The 21,488-nt window shown below is 39.1% G+C and overlaps 1 protein-coding gene across 2 annotated transcripts in view; it reads right to left on the reverse strand.

The window, feature by feature from the left end:
* Positions 1-21,488, reverse strand: part of TPD52L1 (TPD52 like 1) — a 49,422-nt gene that overhangs the window by 18,597 nt on the left and 9,337 nt on the right. For both annotated transcript variants that reach the window (XM_059842177.1, XM_059842176.1), the window contains exons 2-3: positions 11,559-11,674; positions 6,373-6,521 (exon numbers count right to left, since the gene is read on the reverse strand). In XM_059842177.1, the coding sequence (XP_059698160.1) occupies positions 6,373-6,521; positions 11,559-11,674 (265 nt within the window). The remainder of the gene's footprint in view (positions 1-6,372; positions 6,522-11,558; positions 11,675-21,488) is intronic.

Here is a 21,488-nt window from a genome sequence, read left to right on the forward strand (position 1 = left end):
TTAGTACATCTTCATTCAGCATTATGCCTCTCATTCAATGCTTGCTGGCAAAATTAATCCATTTGAGAAAGCCTCGCCTGTGATAAGGCTCACAGAAAATGCAACAGAACGCAAACAATTAACAACAAAACCATACAGTAGAGCAGAGCCTGGTAGCACAAGCTGTGCCCCTATGGAGCTTACTTCTTTTCAGTTTTCAAACCATTAGTCATCTTAAGAATGACTTTTCTGCAATTGATCTAAAGCATCTGGATCCCTGAGAAACTCTCAGCTACAAAACTCTTTTCCTGTTGATTTTCTGGGAGAAACAGAGCTCAGCATTAACCAAATTATGCTAATAGTCAAGTGAGATAGATGCAAATATGACAGATAAAAGGTACATAAAACATTCTCTAAGAGCATTCTTATTGTATTTTTTTTTCCCACAAATTAACTCTAAGCTGTCGTGCATTATTTTGGGTTTTTGTTTTGGTAGGGTTTTTTTAGTACACTGCTGAAATTCATTCCAACTTCAAAACCAAATGACAGACGTATTTTTTTGTCATCCTTCCCATTTCCAGGGATGTTAAGAATTAACTGAAACAGTGCTGGCATTTGGATGGGTACATATGCCTAAACCTAAGGAAGTAAGCCCCAGGTAGTTCCTCTCCCACAAAGAGAGAAAGGAGAGAACTGAGGGAACTGAACCTCTGCAGGCTGCAGCAGAACCTCTGCTCTGTGCAGCACTTAGAAGGTGACTTGACTGCTCAATAGGCTGGGGAGAGTCACAGGTCAGTGCCAGACAAAGGTGACAAATATTCTGGGCTGTACTGCCCGGTAAACTTCAAACACATGGGAAAAGTATGGGATACAGTTGTTTGAAATGCATTATTTGTGCAATGCAGCATAGAATAGGGGGGAAATATGTGTGCTACGGTTACACTCCAGGTAGAAAAGCCAAAAAGCTAAAATATCTTTGCTAAAGCACAGATGATCTTAAGACATTAGAGGCAGTTCAACACACCTTAAACTGTATCAGTAACACTGTCTGTGGGCTATGTACTGCACATTAGATTAAAAAAATTCTGCAAGATTAAATACATCCCAGTCTCTCTTTTTCTTTCTTCCCCTCCCCTTCTACCCTTTCATTTCCTTTCCCTTCCCTTTCCCCTTCCCCTTTTTTGACTAACTCTTTCCTTGATATTTTTAATCTTTGTAATTTCAGAGATCTCAATTTACATTTAGGCCTCCCTTCCCATCCTTACAGTTAGATATACACATATAAAGATCATTATAATACACATGTTTATATTTTCTGGTGCCCCATGATAATTACATTGGGTTTTTCCCTCAGAAACGAACATCTGGAACAGATCACCTGACTTTGCTGTGGAATTTCCATTAGCTGAAGGCTCTTGTGCAAACAAATGGACATACATCTTTTGGACAAGGAACAATGAGAACTGACTAAGCTAACTTCTAGAAGTCCTTTCTCCTTATTACTCTACCCTTCAAAATTCAAGGCCAGAGACACATATGGAAAAGCAGCAAAATAATTCTCTTTGAAGACAGCATGAAGGTTGCCTGATCTGACCCAAAGGAAGCAAAGGAAGTGGAAGAGAAAGTCTCCTTTTACTTCCATATAGCATAGACCCACACACAGGTAATGTACTTGCTAAAGCCAACACACAATTTCTTCACTTACACAACTGTTACATTTACTTGCAAATTTAGAGAAGAAAATATCAAAAGGTGATTACACATTGCAATGAACAGAAACACCCACATTTATTTTACTACCACTCACAAGAATTATGTGTGTGGGAACACAGTTTACTTAATTCCTAGAAGTCACAGTAGGACTGTGGCTGTCCACAAATTATATCTGATTTACAGAAAAAAGTTCTGAAACTTTGAAACACATTACTATATATTTAAAGCTATATTAAAAAAGACTGCCTGTACCATGGATTGTAAGGCTAAAACACATGCAGTGCAACTATTACCTTCTATTTTCCTATGTCCTGGCAGAAATTTGAACTATGAAACAGTAAGTTCCCAATGACTGTTGAAACCTATGCAGTTGTCCTCAAGTTTCCTATCAGCAGAACTAAGCTTGCTCACATAGTTCAGTCAATATTCAATGAACTGATCTTTATTCCACCTCTGGAGGAAAAGGCCAAGTCCATGTTGAATATTCTTGTCCCAAATCTTAATTAAATATCACATGCAAGAACAGAGCAACACTGAAACCTTCCTAAAAAGGCTTGAAAAGACAGTCACCATCTAAAAATAGCTCAGGGCCTTGTCTAGGAAACATGCTGGTGGGAGCCAGCACTTACAGTTCTCTTGACTTTGGCCTATAATTCATGAGCTTTTCCCTTTCGACAATTGAAAATTTCTGTCTGAGGTCAAAAAGATGAAAAGCCATTTTGAAAACAGCTTTTTCAGATTCCTGTCCTGAGTGTTAGCCTTGTGTGGGTCCATTCTCCATCACATCAAAGGCTTGAAGCCCCCCTGTCGGAATCTCTAAGCATACTGACTTTGAAACATTTTACATCATTTCACTACTGCAGCCCTTGAAGACTGAATGGGTTTCCTCTAATTTTCTAGCTCTTCTAATAGTTTATTTGCCATGGCAGTACTGATGCTTACAGTGCTCTGAATGTCTGGAGTATTTCTTTTTTTGGAGAGGTTTAGTAGCAAACCAAGGATTTTCATCTCCCTAGAAGCTCTGTCCATAGTTATTATTCCATCCATGGGTTGAAAGGTTAACCATTTAAAACAGGAGGTTTGTGTTTTATAACAGTTGATAGCATTTTGAGAAAGAATGGCAAAGAAGTTTGTGGGAACTATTAGACTGGAGTGAGTTTATTGGTGGGTAATTTTACAAGTAAAACTGCTCCTTAGAAACTCAATAGAATTGAAATATCTCACAAGAAGACAGGACTCCAATGTCTTATGTGTTTTTTTTTCCAAAGAACTAGAGAAAAGCACCAAATGAAAAGCTGAGGGACAAAGCTGAGTGTGGTTACAACATAAATGCTCAGCAAAGGGCAAGGTATCTTGTGGATCTATAGTCTTTAGTGCTTAATATGAGGGACTAGTGAAAGGCTAAAGTAACCCTTGTAACCTTCTCCATATATAATGAAATGCAATTCTGTAATTGCATTTAAGAATACAATTACCTGGGACTTGGTCTGAAAAAAAAAAGGCAAGAGGAGTCTCAGTAAGTTCAACAAAGGGCAATGCAGAGTCCTGCAGGCTGGGATTAATAACCCAGTAGAGGATGGGGATCAACCAGCTGAAAGCAGCCTTGCAGAAAAAGGCCTGGAGTCCTGGTAGAGAACAAACTGACATGAGTCTGCAATGCCTTTGCAGCAAAGGTTGTGTGAAGGGATCCTTCCCCTGTCAGCCCTGGTTATGGCCATAGCTGGGTCCTGTTCTGTGCTTCCCAGTACAAGGCTGACATGGACAAACTGGGACAATCCAGCAAAGGTGCATAAGGATGGTAAAGGAGTGGAGCACCTCTCATATGAGGAGGCTGGGAAAGCTGGGGCTGGTCACCTTAGAGAAGGCTCATGGAAGGATCTCATCAATGTGTATAAACAACCTAAGGAGGAAAGAAGGCAGAGGCAAGCCCTTTTGGGTGGTGTTTAGTGTAAGTGCAAGAGGCAACCAGCACAAATTCAATGCAAGAAATATTAAAATATATTGATATTTTAGTATTTAAGAAAAATGTTTTTCACAGTGAAGGCAATTGAATATGGAACAGGTAGCCCAGAGAGGCTGTAGAATCTCCATCCTTGGAGATATTCAAAACCTGACTGAACGTAGTCCTGAGCACTTTGCTGTAGCTGGTCCTGACTGAAAGAGTCAGCTGGACCAGACAGTCTCCTGATATTGCTGTCAACACCTCAAATATTCTGTAATTCTGTATAAAACCAGCTTAATTGTCATAAATACTACATTCTACCTTAATCCACTATATATATATGGTGAAAATCTGAAGTATGGAAGGTAAGGAGACCTGTGGGAACTTTACAGAAGCACTACCAAGAAGCTTCAACTGATTCAATGCATTCAGATTATATAAAACCTTTCTTTTGTAGCAGAACAATAATTAGAAAAGCTCAGTTATGGTCTTTACAAATATCCATGTAAAGACATTTGTAATTATTTCTTAAGCTAAAATAAATAACCTCAAAATCTACCAAATTGACCCTGCTTCTGGCATCTAAATAAGAATGAATTATCTATTTTTAAAATATAAAAAACCTGCATTGCTAGAAGTTGAATATCCACCCACCTCTATTCACTGAAAACCCAATCATTAAAAAGGTGTGTGTGGGAAGTCATTCCAGTTGAATGCCTTACCACCACGAAACCAAACCAAACCCAAGGCAATCATTTGCTCTGTAGTTACTGATGTCCTCTATAGCAGAACCCTTTGCCTCCTCCAACACATTATATTAAAATATAATAGATTATACTAAACATCAGTGCACTGAATAATATAGGAAATTAACAAGGAAGTTGGGGCCAACAATTTAAAATGTAAATGCTTTAAAATAGTCAAAATCTCAAGTTTAAATTTAGTCAGTAGAGGTGGCAAGCATCCTGTAAGTTAGGTCATGACTCTTAACTAGTGGTCAAACACACTTTACAGGACTGCTTCTGAAAGAAGTCCACCTCTCTTCCATTAAGGCCACTCTAAACCTAAGAATGCGTCCCTAAATGGAGAGCTTAAAAATATTAACAATATGTAGAAAAAAACTTTGGTGCTCTGTGGCTTTAAAAAGTTCCCTGCTAAAGAAAAATAGTTTTAACTTACATGAAAGCCCATCAGCTAAGTGAAACAAAATTTCTCTTAAAACCAGATAATTTTAAAACTTAAATGAGTAATTGTGGATTTAGGAACCTAAACCACAGGCATGTGAATATTTAGAACTTTTTTCTTTAAAAACCCAAGCTTTTCATCCTTCCAAAATCAGAGAATCTTGGTGAATAATGCTGTCCCACTGCTATTTTGGTACAGCAACAATGAATCACCTCTATTACTCAACACATCCATTCTTAAGAATGCTGTATTACCATGATTTGTATCAGCACTGGTGTTCTGGCATGAGGGTCTAGCAGAATTATACAGCAGTTGGACCATAAACATGAGAATTTTCTGGGGCACAAATGGGACTCCTGCTGCTCAGTTCCACATAACAATTTCTGGACACTTGCCACCTAATGGACTGTTGTCTCTGAAACTCATCTTAAATTAAAAGTAGCAGCTACCACACTGAAAAAGTCTCCTAAGTCTATCTTTGTGGCAAATGTCAATGTGGAGTAAAAATGAAAACCTATCTGGGAACTTGTTATCAAATTTCAAGTAAAAATGAAAGCTTTTGCTTCAAAATTTTGCTAGTCTCGTCCAGTAATTCTAGTTCACATGTCTTGTGCCCCCTCCTCTCTTCTAAAGCTTAGTGTCTCTAGACTGTTCTCTCCTAGCACATGGCAGACATCCTCACCAAGGCAACAGTGATACCCCTGCTAATGACATGTCATGAGAAACAGGACCTAGATGAGAAACTGTCCAACAGCGAGAGACAGGAGACATACAAACTGTATATTTATTAAGGGGTTTATGCCTTATTGGACTTCTCATGAAAATACAAAGAATAGTTCTTTTAATGTCAATGTGTACATTTTAACATCTTTTACCAAGTCTCTGTCAGCACCTTGAATGCACCAAGAGGAACTGCTAATGCTTTCCCCCCTACTCCTCTGAACTTGGCAGCTCAAGGTGAGATCTGGCACTGCACAGCTGTGAAACCTCAGGTAAGACTGATGAAAATGTTGTGCAAGAGTTGAGAGAACACTTGTTAAGCACCTTTTCCCTTCATTTGGGACCTATACTAAAGCTTAGACTGAATTTAATGTCAAGTCATATTACTGATATGCCTGTATCTGTCCAGGTACACAGATCATGAACTCACAGATTTGACTCCCTGGCTTGATCTAGGACCTGGCTCATCAGTACAGAGGCACGGAAGATCTGAAATCTTGGCTTGACCCTCTTTGCTGTCACTGGACCTGCTCTGCTCTCTTTGTTCAGTTATTGTGAGACTGCTCCTTCTTGGATGATGCATGCCACTGCCCCCTGCCTTCCTTGCTGTCAACTTCCAGCTCAGCTCAGTTGTGGAGAAGCTCACTTTTCCTTCTCCTTAAGTGTCAAATTCAGTTGTCAAATGAAGAGGGGAAAAAAAAGCAAATGACTTTTCAGACAGCACTTGATGAAGGTGGGTGGTTCTTTCTACCAATGTTGCTATTAATTCAGCCCAAAAAGTTTTGGAAAAACATGGTATGTTCATATGTGTAAGTATAAAGATCAGTACTCACGCAGAAGTTGTCTGCATATCATGCCAGCTTTTGCTAAAGTTCTGCTTCAGTTCATTCATCAGACTTATGCCAAGTTTTTGTTTAATTTCAACCAGGTGCTTCTCTTTGGCTGCTAGCACTTGCCGCAAAGTTGAAATTTCATCCTCTAGCTGAGGGAAACAAGGAGAAAGGAGTTAGCCTGTTCCCACAGAATGATAAACACATACAATGCTAAAGGCTAAATGAATCTTACAAACTCATGCTTTTCGTAGGTACCTAGAGAGACTGAGTCAAGTGCTTGTAGAGGTCACAAAGGCATGCTCAGAACAGAGCTGACACTATGTTAAATTAATGCGTCTGTGTCACCTATGTTCACCATCACACACATGCATCTGATGAGAGAATTATCCAGTAAGGAAGCAACTTCACCCAAATCTGCCTTAGAGCATTAGGAGTCTCAAATACCAGCTTTTCATTCACTAGTAAAATGGGAATGGACAGGACAAGAGAAGACTGGAAAATTCAAGCAAATATCTTTCTTTGAACTACATACTTTCAGGTTTTTAGTCTTCTGGTCCTGAAAAAACTATATGCAAATTCTTAGGAGCAGGAAAAAAAAAAATAGAAAAAGCTGCATGATAACATATGACTTGAGAGTACCATCAAATGTTATATCCTTGTCGTATGAGTTTTATTTATGTATTTTAGGCCCTACATATTTCAAAATTGTAACATAAAAATTTATAGTTGAACTATTAACATGAGTGATCAGTACCTAAAGCATAAAAGCACTCAGAAGACAGAGCAGATTAGTCTTTCCAGAGATCCTAGTATTTAACTGAACTCTGCATTTTGAAGCTGTAAAGATGCCATCCAGCCCAAACAGAGCAATATAATTCTCTCTGCAGTAGACATTTTTTTGAAACATTTAATCAAAGCCAGTGTTTTACCAAGGCAAGAACCAGAAGACAGGACTGTAAGAAGAGGAACTCCAGAATGGTCCTGCCACTGGCTCAGAATCCTGCTCCTTGGGCAGCACTCCTGCAAGTGAGCAGGGATTTGCATTCTTCACCTGGAAGCCTCCCAAGCCAATCTATACAAGCAGCACACCGAGATACTGAAGCTAACAAGGGCAAGTGACACCAGATCAGCTGCCTTACACGTCAGGTTTAGAAATTCCCCTACCAACTGTGTTCCTTCCTCCATATGTTAGTAAGGTAACATATGGCAACTTATCTGATTACCATATGCTAAATTCCCTGGAGCCACAGTCTCCCTCTGATTTAACTCCATTGGCTGCAGGGAATGATGCAAGCACCAGCTGAAGCAGTACTGACCTCCAAGGCTATATTTAGGATATCGGCACCAGAATTACTTTATTGTACACATTTATGCATTCTGCCTCACTGTAAAACTGGCTGCAAGCTCACTGTTCATGGAAAAGTCTCATCCTTGAATCCCCCAGCTAGCAGTTTCTTTTGTCATTACCTGCTATTTCAATTTACAAGCAGCTCAGGAATTAAGCAGCAAGGCTATGAACACAGAGCAAAATCATGACCTGAGTGAAGCAGATATTAGTATTCACCAATGCCTGTGATGCCAACACCTCACCAGTACTGTTTTTAGATCAACAGCAACCCAAATTGCTTTGATCCTGCCCATGTCCCTGATGCTCCATTATATTCCCAACCTGCAAATGGAATACTGTCAAGAGGCAGGAGTCAAGAGGCTCTCTTCTGAGTAAGTAGCTGGTAATATGCTTATAGAAAGAAAGCACAAATGTCAGCATTCCTCAAGCAGCAGTTCAGAGCTCCTTTTTGTTGCTTCTCACCAAGAGCAAACCCCTTAGTGCACGACTACCTGAGAAACACTGCTAAAGAACTTTACCTAAACTGATGCCAGGACGCTTATGGGTCAGCTCTACATTGATCATCAGCTACTTGGATACATAAACATTTCAGGTTTTCTATTAAAATTACTTTCCATCTGCTCCATTGAATAGACATCTCAAAGCTGTGATAACCTAAGCAAGCATTAGCCATGTGCTCAATGGCAGAAGTATGAGCAACATTTTTGATTAAAGAAATTTATTATTTATAACACAGCAATCAGTTTTGAATTGACAAAATCCTCCTCAACTTCCATCATTTTGAAATAATGACAGATACAAAGCCGCCCTCAAGTGCTCAAATATCAGCGATGACTCTGAAGTAGGTAGAAAGGATTAGGGACTTACAGTAGGATCTTGAAAAGCATTTAAGCATGTAACATACCTAATTCTCATGAAGTCAGGCATCACCTGTTTAGGAATTTTTTAAGTCCACTTTTGTAAATGTTTATAACTCCATTATAAAACTAGGGCTTCAGTCAACAGAAATACAAGCTTCTAATTCTCATGGTTCCCTTCTTTCAAAGTGCAACAGAGTCAGAAGAATATAGGCACATCATACAGAGGCAAAGTTCTCTTCTCCCATAAGTTTGCAGGAAAAGGTATTATTATAATCTTTCCTCAAACTGGGAACAAACATGCAGTAACACACACTGCTGATGCTGTGCATCAGCTAGATCAAACCAGATAGCTCCTTCTGGGAAGGTGTGGGAGGGGGAAGACACCAAAGAGTAAATGAGTACTTTGATGAGTGTAATGGAAGGACAACTGACAGCAGAGAGCAAGGTAGCTCAAAATCTCAGCCCCCAGCATGACTCAAGAGTCATTGTACAATGCTCCTCACAGCGAGGGGGGTGGGGGGAATTTGTTCTGCTAACAATCTTCTGGCCTTATGTAAAGCTTTTGGGCTACAATTTTCTGCTGTTATTCTGAAAAGTCAGACTGACCTCTGTAAATTCAAATGACTGTTAGAAGTTTCTGTAAGAGTTACTCATTTTAGTTTCATTTAGTAGAAATCCTAAGGCTTGATTAGAGTCAGAGCCCTGCTGTGTTAGCTAGGCTACAAATACAAGAAAAGAGCAAGTCCATGTTCTGAGAAGTTTCCAGTAAAAAGAGATTATTAGCAGGAGAATAGGAATAGAGGATACAAAAAATCCTGCCAGAAAAACAGTAATGCTTGTTCCTCTCCTAATGTCAGAGTGAGAAGAAAGAAGAAAACAAAGAATATATACATTAGATACACAATACAGAGATGAAGCACATATTTTCTGCTTAAATAAATGCACAACAGGTGCTCACAAACAGATCCCTACTTTATCAACTATTGATAGAAGAATTAAGGATGATTTTTACCCCTCAGAACAGTAAGAGAGGTGCTTGTTCCTACAGCCTCAAACAGGTATTACTTAGCACATAAGGACATAGAAGAAAACAAAACTATCATTGGTGGAGCAGAAAGGGCTTGTAAGTAAAGACTAACAGATTTTCAAAAGGAAGCATTACCCAATTCCCACATTAGCAATTTTTTCTTTCTGAAGGAGGCAATGTCACACTTTTTTTTTTGCAGTCTTTTATAAGAGTCATAAGCCTCATTTAACTTTAGACTTTGTTCAGACTTTTTCCAAAGTCAGACAAGTTTTCCAAACCTTTCTTAGCATAATTATCAGTTTTATTTTGCTTTTAAGCATCAGCTGCATGCCAGTAAACTGCTGTGAGGAATTCAGAAAATAATTCCTAGGTCAGTGAAGATCATAATATTTGACAGGCAATCTCTCACTTGCATGTTAGTACAGGAATTAAAGCATTTCCAGCACGAGCTAATGAGAATTTTCTCTCCTTTGGCAATCAGGAAGCAGAAGGGACATCCAGAAACATTTGAGATTATTTTGAGAAAGGCATATAATTCTCAGATGATTGCAGGAAGTTCTGGCCTTTTTTCCTTCCTTGTTTCTACCTGCCTGTGAAGTCCCCTTCACCAGAGAAGAGAATCACAGAATGACTAAGGCTGGAAGGGACCACTGTAGGACATCTGATTCAAGCCCTACCTAGAGCATGTTTCCCAGGACTGTACCCAGACAGCTTTTAAATATCTTCAAGGATGGAGACACCAAAACATCTTGGGGTACACTGCTCAGTTACACACACATTAAAAACACGCTTCCTGATGTTCAGGGGGAACCTACTATGTTTCAGTGTGTGCCCACTGCCTCTGGTCCTCATAAAAAGCCAGTAATGAATATGCCAACTCCTAACTAATTTGATAAACTGAACACTTGATAAATTTTTGATAAATTTGATAAACTTTCAGCTTTCTTCTGAATATTTAGAGATGTGACAGGATCAGCAAAGAAGTAGAAGTTAACTAGTAACTCAGAAACACAAAGATTGATAAAATATTAAACTGATGAAACAGTCTTCTGTTTCACTTGAAAATCCTGAATCAGCATTAGGGGGAAATTACTTGAAGGTCATTGCAGATGTTACTTCTTAGAGTACTTTGTAAGTACTTTGTAAGTACTCTAAGGAGTACACATTAATATCAGTTTAAGTATTCCAGTTCCATAACCAACTCCTCACATTCATATGGCTGTGATTTCTGTTATTTGACTCATATTTCAAAAAATTAAACCCACAGTTTTCCTCGTTCTCTCATTTTCCATTTTGGAAATTCACTTTTCTGCAGTATTCAGCAGCAATAATTAAAAGTGAATCCATCCTTCCATGGTAGACCCAATTTAGACAATTTCTTTAATTGTTGTAATAAAGAGATCATGTGGTTCACACCTTTTTCCTCCCATTTCCTTATTATTTTTAAGCCTCTTCACAGTGTCCTGAGTTCCAGACTCCTGAAAAAAGATACTACCTTCTCAAAACACATCACTGCCAAAGGAAACAAAAATGTGATAAAATTACTGTGCTTGTTATCATCAGCCTCTTCTGTAACCATCATCATTACCTTTTCCTCTGAGCACCACAAAAAGAAATTTTTCTATCAGGTGGCACAACCATATTGTAACAACAATACCACAGATCTAATGAGAACACCTTTCATTCTTTTTCAAGGAACATTTATAAATAAAAACACGTCTTGCCTAAGATGGGAATGTGCATTTGACTTTCAGAGTACAATCATCAAGTAGAAGATATTTAACCTTCAAAAAATAGGTATATAAGAAAATTATAAACTACATTATTGTTGCCTAGAATAATTTCAAAAAGGAAAGGCATGCCTTTATGATGTATACTTCATCCTAAAATTAATAGTTTCCAGTTTAAAGAAGTAGAAACAGTAACACTCACAGAAATTCAAATTCATTACCTTGGCTAGCTCAGTCTTTAACTCTTCTTTTTCTTCTTCAGAAATCATAGTGGTGAAATCAACATCAGTGACCACATCTTCATCTGCTTCATGGAATGACTGAGTTTCCAACAGGCCTTAAAAAGTTAAAAGGTCAAGACAACCATTATTCTTTATTTCAACTATTGTATTGGCCTCCCCTAAAATCTAAGTATGATATAGTAGTTACCCACTAGGATAAAAACAACAAACCCAAACAAAGAAAAACCAGCCTTCTCCTGCTATAATCATTTGCATTCAGCTTCACTTCTGAAAAGCTATTGGAACTATCAGAGGGTAGTGTCTGCACAGGAGCAATTTAATATGTATAAACACCACTCATTCCCAGAAATTAATCACCTTGGACCATACTAATCCCTGATAAGGCATTTTCTTGCTTCCAACAATACAGAAGGAAAAAAAAAGAAAGCTTTTTCTTCAAAATAAGAAAGCTGGCTAATGTGGATCACTGATGCAAAGAGCAGCAATAGTACACTGAATAATAAAGGAAGTATATTACAGAGCCACGTTTTCTCTAAAAGTACCTCTGATTGCAGCAACTTGAAACCTTACAGATGCACACAGTTTGCAGAAGCAAATGCCACATCTATTGTTTGAATTTTCTGAATATTAGTGAGAAGATTTCCTTGATTGCTCAATCTAAGCCTGTGAAGGGGGGACAAATACACTGGACCTTGTTACTTTCTTCTGCACGCCCAAGATCAGGGTCAGTATCTATAACAAGCAAAGTAAGTGCACACATAAATGCTTGCAAGACCAGGGCCTGTCTGGCATAATAGGTACTGATGAAACAAAATACCTCCTATCTCGCAATCATTCAGTGAAGAGAAGATTGCCAGGGCTCCAGGACCACTAAGAGCCTCTCATTCTTTATGGTCTGCAGAGAAAACAATGCAAACCACGAGATAACAGAAAACATTCTAGTCACTTTGGAACTTGTTTTAAATTCTAGATCTTCCTCTGTTGTGGAACAAAAATCTCCTCCAGGTTACACCTGCGACAGCACTTTTCCCTTTATTTCAGTTCCCTAGCAGGGTAATGAGCCACCTCTGCTGACTCCTGAGACCTGTATACTGCTTAATATGGAAGAGAACAATTTCTTTCCTAGCTCCACAGAGGCCTGTAAACTCTATTATACAGAGATTAAAATACAGCTTAGTTAAGTTTGGGCATTAAAGAACAGAGGAAGGAACAAGTCTGTTGAAATTGAGTACTTTACATTTTCATGAAGAAAACTAAATTCCCTCCAGCCTTCTGCCATTTCCTTCACCTAGAGTTCCCCATTGTACCTGGATTTCTTTCTATTTAACAGAACAGAAGTGATTCGATTCATACTGTCAACTTCCCTGCAGAACATGATAGAGTGAGTTCAGCCTCGTTAATTACAATCTTCCCTGAGTGGGAAGATAAAGAGCAGCAACACAGGTGCTGAACCCCTGCTTGGCACCATATGCAGAAATAGATCACACCACCCTCAAGCACAAAACCTTTTAAAAAACGTGATGGCATACAGAAGTAGTTGAAATCTTAGCTATTACCCAAAAAGCAGCTTGCCAGGAAAACCTAGATTGCTGAAGTCAGGACAAAGGAAAGCATATTTGTTCAGTAGGAACACTCCCAAATCACCTTTATTAACACCCCTACATCTCTAAACACAATTGCTATTTGGTATTTGTTTGAGGATTAATAGTGTTGCTATGGGACTCAAGCTAAACTTAGTCTGCATAGTCTTGAAAGCAGTGGTTTATTTTTTCATGGATGGAGGAGCAGTGGTACAGGGCAGCTGCTGGAAATGCTGGGAAGGATCTAAGGGGAAACAGGGTTGCAAACTCTTAAGGGAAGCCTTGGGATAGATGTTGAGATGAGGTGATCTCAGAGCAACTGATCCTTAAGCCAAAAAGAAGGCAGATCCATGCTCAAGGGACAACAATAGTTTTGGAACGGCTAGGTAAGTGATGAAAGCCAACATGGACAAAATCACCAGAAACAACTGAATAACACCTAACACTTGGCCCAATGGCCAAGTGTTAAACTTTAAACTTCAAGACTGGACTGAAATTACAATCCATTCCAAAACAACAAATACATGTCAATCTTCTCTATGATACTTTGCAAACTCATCCAGTTTCTCCCCCAATTTTTGTCCTTTGCTTCTTGTTTAAGTCCTCTAAAATCTAGTCTGATCCTTCAGTCTCTACCTTCTTGTTCAAGCTATAAGAGTCCTCCATAATGGTCACTGTCCCTCTGCAAATGCTTCACTTTGATCATCTCACAGCTCCAGTCTGAACATTTCTTTAGCACACTGCAGGTCACAGCCTCCTTTAGGCCAGTCTGAGTTCTGAAACTTCTTCATGTGAGAATACTTAGATTCTAGCAACAACAATGGCAGAGTGGTTACAATTAGGACATTATAGTTGTAATGGAGCACAGTGGAGGTCAGCATCCACCAGCTCAGACTTGTACTGTACGAGTTCTCCACTGAAGCTACAGAGCTCATCAGCCCAGGTGTGCTGATAACCTAATACAGTGCTTTGGAGCCTTGAGTTAGGACTCAAGGATGTTTTGGATCACAGGTGTACCTATTGGTCAGGATTTGTGGGTGTCTCTGCACTGTGTGGCACTGCAAGGCCAGCAGAACATTTCTTTCAGTTACTGGTTTCTCTTTCTAGATACTGTCATCTCTCACACTTTGGTCTCCTGACTGCAAGAAGTTCTGTGATTCCCTGACCATGCAGGAGACAGCAGCCTAGCACCCTCCAGTACAACTGAAGGGATGTAAGCCCACCTACAAGTTCTGATCTCGTGCAGCCTCAAAATCCTGGGTGGGCATGGAATAGAAGCATAGAATCACAGAATATTCTGAGTTGGAAGAGACCCACGGGGATCATCAGAGCCCAGCTTCTGACCCTGCACAGGCCAAGCCCTAGAATCATACCATGTGTTTCTGAGTGCCCAAGCACTTAATGAACTCTGTCAGGCTTAGCTGTGACCACCTTCCTGGGAAATCTCTTCAGAGTCCAACCACCCTCTGGGTGAAAAACCTATCCTTAATATCCAAGTTAAACATCCCTGAAACAGCTTCAGGCTGTTCTCTCAGGTCCTGCCCACTGGTCATGAGAGAAGGGATCAGCGTCAGCCTCTACACTTCCACTCACGAAAAAGTTGTAGACTGCTATGAGGTCTCCTCTCAGTATTGAAGAAGACTGAGGCATTTTCCTCTCCTGCCCAGCTACATAACCTGACAACACACAGGAATTGCTCTGGGGAAAGACAGTATTTTTGATTAAAGATGCATAGATATTAGTTATGAGCCATAAAGGCTTGATCACTCTGGGAAGGGAGTTGTACAAGTAGCTGAGTTATTTTCAAGATTAACAAAAGGTCATTGGTAGCTGGAAAAAAGAATTGCCTTCAAGTTGCATTTCCTTTCCTCTTACCTACTCCTCCCAGAAATACTGAAGATCATGCCTTGCTTCCAGCTGTGGTCAGATCTGGAAAATCTGGAATTGTGATTATATTGTTATTAATTATTCAGATGAAGAGCTGCTATTATTTCACTAATATCCAAGTGTGGAATTGGAAATTATCTTTCCACCCTTTTAGAAGAGCAATTCAGTTGTTGGGTGGTTAAGTAACTTTTGCTTTACCTTGTAGTATAGGTGTTTCAAGCTTCCCTGAATGAATTAGGAGCTTATCCAGTAGTTTACCAGCCATTTACAAGAACCTGTGGCATTGGTGATGATCTGTATCTCTTATACCCTTTACTAACAGCACAGTATTTTAGGCATTGACCTCCACATATAGATCTAAAGCACAGGTTTTCCAAGTTTCATTCAAGCAGGCCACTAATAGGTAAGGCATGAGGATAGAGCCTAGACACTACCACTAACATCTGTTTTCTTCTCCTACTATGTCTTATACAGATTAACTTAATTCTGTTGCTCCTGAATTTAATTTCAGTTGCTGTGCCTGCCCAGCAGTTCTATTACACTAAAAAAAAAAAATCACACAAGAGGCATCAATTGAACAGAAGCTGTCTTAGAACCTGTTCCTTGAACTTTCCCTCGCTCATTCTCCATGGTCAGCTGAGTTCTCACCTATTCCCTTCTCTCCACTTCTCCATTTGCAATTAAGCTCAATCCAGAGCTTAATCAATTAATCAACAATTAGCTCTGGGATATACTGTCACAAGACTCTGCCCAGAGACAGATGCAAGACCCAGTCCACCTCCCTCATTATCTTTTTCAGACAGCCTTGTCTTGTGGTGTAGGATCGCTGGAGACAAGACTGCAGGTCCTATGGTCTCATACAACCTCCTGTTACTACAGCAAATTACACTAATAATATACTCGTGTGTAACTCATTTATCCTCCACAAACAGGCAAACTAGTGATTTTCTGCACATATGGTACTTCAAAATAACAAAAACCCCGCCCCCATAAAGTGTGGGAAATCATAAAATAGGTTTGAATCAATGCAAAACACTGTTTGGCTTCTAGTTTAAAGAAGGTTTTAGTACTTACTGTCACATATATCATTAGATAAAATATGAATGAAACATTAAAAGTATGGGATTATCAGTAACTAGGAACTGCAAGTCATACAGAAGGACCCAAGTTGAAACAAATGAGCAGAAAACCCTTTGTATTAGGAGATTTATGCAGAAAGAAGTAGGAGGAGCTGGGGAAGCACATTTATTGTGTTCTTCTGAAAGATTCATACGACAAAATATTACAACAACCATGCAAGTAGTTCCAGTGTGCTGAAATGGGCATTTCTGATTTCCCCCCAAAGTTCATGGTAGTTGTGGCTAAGACTAGTGACCCTAATTCTACAGTCTGCTGTTAAATCTGATTTAATGCAAGAAACTGTTTCAGCATTGGTCAATACCTGTGCATATGTTTGCCACTAGAATTGTAGGGGTGACAAATTTAACAAGCCACTAAGAATCTAGAAGATCTGTAACTATTCTACAAAATTTAAAATAACCAAACAATACAATGACAGATTTCTTTTTACTTACTAAGGTATCTAAAGATTACCTGCATAAAGATGTTTTAGTTAGTGCTTTTTGTGTTTTTTCTCTGTATTCATCTCAGACCCATGCTCTAGAGTAGTACGTATCAGACTATTTTTTGTATTGACTGTTTAAAAAAGAAAAATAACCCCAAAAGCCCCCCCCAAAAAACCAACAAAAGGAAAAGCTTACACTATAGGCACTGATGTTTGTTGAATTAACCATAATGACAGCAAAATTAAGGTAAAAAAACATCAAATTTCTGTTTGTGTACATTTTTTAACATTCATTCAAGGAAATACATAGATGAACCTTTGTGTTAACAAAGCATTAAGAATTGAAGTGCTTTTACTGCTCTGCTTTTTTGTTTTCCAACCAATTAAAAATACCATATCTACCTTGTTATCTAGCATTCACATCAAATAGTGAGAAAACAAATTACATAACCCTTCTAGTAAGCAAAATGTCTTGCTACAGCTTCTTTTGCCATGTCATTAGAGTTCCTTATTTAAATTTGGAAAACACTTGTTCACAAATTTAAATTGCAATTAAGTCTTCAAAGGGATGAAATAGTAAGTAGAACAAAGGAACTGTCCAGACACTGCATTAGTGTCTTTGATCTTCTTTATAATGTAGTCTTAATGCCAGATACAGAGATTAAGGGGGAGACAAGGGGGACTAGAAGCATGTACTAAATAACTAAATTGATCAGAAAAAGCTATCAGAAGTTGCAAGGATTTCCATACCATTTTTTCCACTACAAAGTTATTATTGGAAGATCAAAATATGAAAATATGTTATCATTTAATTTATCTAGAAAACAAACTACTGAAGGAAGATCTTCCCTTCTGTGTCTGGTTCTAACTGTGGACAAGTCCAAACTTGTCTTGAGCTTGCTTAGGCTTGGGCCTAACAATTACATACAGCCTGCCACTCTCCTAAAGGACTTAGAACTGAAAACATAAGGTTGATTTTGAAGTTATGATTGAAAAACAAACTCAGAGGCTGGATTCACCTTGGCTAAGAGAAGGAAATACTCAAGATGCACAGGTGATAGACTAAAAATGTAAACATAACAGAAAAATGTAGGTTCTACTTTCTGCAACCATGTGGGCTCAGTCTTCTTTTTGCTCTGAGTATGTTCCTTCAAAGAGAGAGATGGATGCGCAAGTGTCTTCATTCCCTCTCTCCCTGAGCTTTAGGCTGGCAGTAGTGTCAAGGATAGGGAGAGAGTACAGCTTTTGGGTATTCAAGGGTTCTAAGATGTAGTCTAAAATCTCAGAGTAGGTGTCCCTGGTCATCCTGGAGCAGCTAATTACTGACTTTGTTAAAGCTTTGCCTTCCATCTCTTAACCCTTGCAAACCTGAGCAGTAAGAAAATCTATCCATAGCTATGAGATAGATTGGCAGATTTCCAAACAAAGGAAAACTTTTATTTGGAAGCCCGGGATAAACAGCCAGTTGTACTGAGCTGATTCTTTTCTCTGTTTTAGTATAAAAAAAAAAATTAATCATACCTTGAGGATGTCTCTACCTTCTTTTTCCCCCAGAAGCCACTGACACAGCTGCCAATCTATGCCAGTGAAAAGAGACAATCTACACACAAAAAACTGGCAGAAAAGAGACTCAACAGCTTGACCACTGCACCAAAAAACCATATGCACTGATAAGGAGTTTGATAATCCTGCCAAACAGGGAAACACAATGGATAAAAGTGAGAATAGCAATAACGGTTAAAAAAATACGTATCACTTACTTCAACCTTAGATTTCAACCTGGGAACCGATCTTCCAAGCAAAATAATTATCTAAAATGTCCAAGAATGAAAGGATGATCTTGCACATTTTACCCTATAGCAAGTTCTCTTTGTATAGAATAACAATCCTGAATGCCTAGACAAGACAAGGGTAACATTTTCAAGCTGTAGCTATGGAAAAACAAAGCAATTGTTGTGAAATGTAACAGCTTTAAGACAGTAGAAGGTTCCTTCTGTTATGTCAAACTGAAAGTAATGACAGCACTGTATCACTTTCTGTGCTTTCTATTGATCATGCTGCACAACTTTCTGTGAAGTCAATGGTAAGAAAAAAAAAGCCTCAAGTAGAAGAGTTGTCATCTCTTTTTCTTTAAGAAGAACAGGGGGAAAGAAGGAAAAAGATGAAGTCACAATGGAATAATAGGGAATGAGAAAGTGGATAACACTGCATCACAAAAGGGACTTGTTCTCTACAAATAAGGTACTCTAGAAACTGTAACACACAGCACAAAGCAAATGAAGGAATAATGCATATATAATCAAACTAGAGAAAAAGCAATGTAGGGGAAAATAAGAACTCTGACATGGAAATGCTGGCAGTCAGAGGTGGAAGTTGTCACTCACATTTCTTAAACCCACCCTTTCATACTAAAAATACATGACAGTACGTTTTTCTCATCTCTGAACAGAGAGGCACCTGGGGTCCCATCCTCAGCTGGTAGAAGTGACGGCTATACCATCAATTGTATAATTAAGATCATGCATCTGCTTCACTGAATCAAAATCACTGAAACTTAATGGCAGGATTTAATAACCTTTCTCTCCTAAGAATGAATCAGTTTATTGTACTTTTCTAAAGCCAGGTGCAAAAGAATATAATTAGATAGCAATCTAACTGCAGTATAATTAAACTCAAAAGCCTCCTCAATTAACTTTCAACAATGGATCTGTACTGCAAGAAGTAATAAAATTATATTTTTAATTGCAAAATAAATTCTTCATGTAGGCATATTTTGTGTCCTTTAAATCACAAAACACATAACTAACAAGATCTTTAAAAGTGTAATTTAAAAATGAGCAAAATCGTGCTGCAGCCAGCAGGTTGCCTACTTTTCTCACAACCCTTTCAGCTATTTCAACATGTAAGACAGATATGTCACTTTTGATCCTGTAAACGTACTAGGAAAAATACACAGGAAACAATTATACTTGGGTGCATGATAGATTCTGTATCCTCTTCAGGCTCAAATTCATGATTTCCATTGTTTTAATACAGAATAAATGTCTCTATATTTATAGTTACATATACTAAAGTTAAGATTTAGGAATGCTGGGAGAAAAGGGACAAACTATCTTTCCCCTCTGTGATCAGTCTCTCATACTGGGAGAGTAAAGATCACAGTTTTAAAGGACTAGGAACACCTTATTGCATACTGTTTGGCACAAAATATCTGTGACTAAGCTTTGCGGGCAGAAAAATTACAAATTGGCAACACTAAATTGTAGAATAGTTTGCGTGGGAAGGGACCTAAAAGATCACCTAGTTCCAACCACCCTGCCATGGGCAGGGACACCTTCCATTAGACCAGGCTGCTCAAATCCCCATCCAACCAGGCCTTGAGCACTTCCAAGGATGGGGCATCCATAACTTCTCTGGGCAGCCTGTTCTTTTGTCTCACCATCCTCACTGTAAATAATTTCTTTGTGGTATTAAATCTAAACCTACTCTGTCAGTTTACAGCACTTTCCCCTTTGTCCTGCCACTACACGCCCTTGAAAGAAGTCCCTCCAGCTCTCTTGTAGACCTTCAGGTATTGGAGGGTGCTGTAAGGTCTCCTCAAAGCCTTTTCTTCTCCAAGCTGAACAACACTAACTCTCTCCACCTGTTTTCTTAGAACAGGTTCTTCAGCTCTGTCATGAGCTCTATGGCCCTCCATGCCTTTTTTAAGTTGGAGGCCCCAGAGCTGACTCACTCCCTAAGCTGGGAGAAAGGTACAGTTCCTTTTCCCAGAGTTTTTCTTAATTTTTTATGTTACATTATGTAAAAGCTCATGGCCACCAAAATGAGGCACTGAATCAAACACTTCTCAGAGCAGACATGTCTTGTGTGCTGCGTCTTCCACCCTCCCAGCCCTCCATTTTTTAAGAACCACCTGCTTCACCCCTTAATCCCTTCATAATTAAGACTAGCTACTTTGCACCAGTGCACTTTTGCCTTCCTAACAGGGTGGGGGGAGTGGGGAGGGGGGCTGTGTCATATGACAGTGGAAAACTTCTAGTCTTCCCTAAATAAACTTGACCTACTCTTGGATGCATCTACCTGCAACACCATTTATTTAAAACCAATAAAAACAAAGCTCATTTATATGAATATTATTTGAAAACAACACATTTTGATAAAGACAATGGCCATGTTCTGTTGCACAGGCCCTCTATTCAAGATGAAACTATTTTTTATTTTTTAAAGGAAATACTCCAAATATATTGACAAACAGCTCACTTGAGTGCCACGCCACCTCCTGCAGATACACTGCTTTTCAGCCAGGATATCTTGCTGCAGTAGTTTGCTCTGATAAACCTGGAATTTGGAATTAGTGTAACAGTAATTCCCTGCACACAGGCCACACAAAACACTTCTCAGTCAGAACAGCACCATCTATCTGGGCCTGTCCACCACTAAGTTTTACTTGTTTTTCCCACAAGCTTTTTTGCCAGCATCCTGAGGTGTGAAATGAAGCACTTACTATTCTACTCCTAGTGTTAAGCTCCATGTTAAGGCCTTCAGAGTTCCTGGCATCGTTAACTTTGTGGCTTTGCCCACTCAGTGTTACGTAAAACGCCACTAAAAAGAAATGTGTTTGTTTAGTGGGGCTCTGAGTGGAGGCCCCTGGGGTTTAGGGCCCTGGCCATCTGTGTAGAAACAGGTGGCATGCCCCATGCAGCCATCCTAGTGACACAAAGACCTTGCTTCAGGAAGAGGGGATATTTATTGGACCAGGAGACAGAGACTGGCACATCCAGCTGCACCATACAGCCTCAATATTTGAGGTCCCCAATTCACCCTCAAATACCAGCAGAAAATGGCAGCTGACACAGGCAGAATGTGGGCTTTTTTTTT

The sequence above is a fragment of the Haemorhous mexicanus genome, chromosome 3, assembly GCF_027477595.1.
Source record: "Haemorhous mexicanus isolate bHaeMex1 chromosome 3, bHaeMex1.pri, whole genome shotgun sequence".
Lineage (NCBI taxonomy): Eukaryota > Metazoa > Chordata > Aves > Passeriformes > Fringillidae > Haemorhous > Haemorhous mexicanus.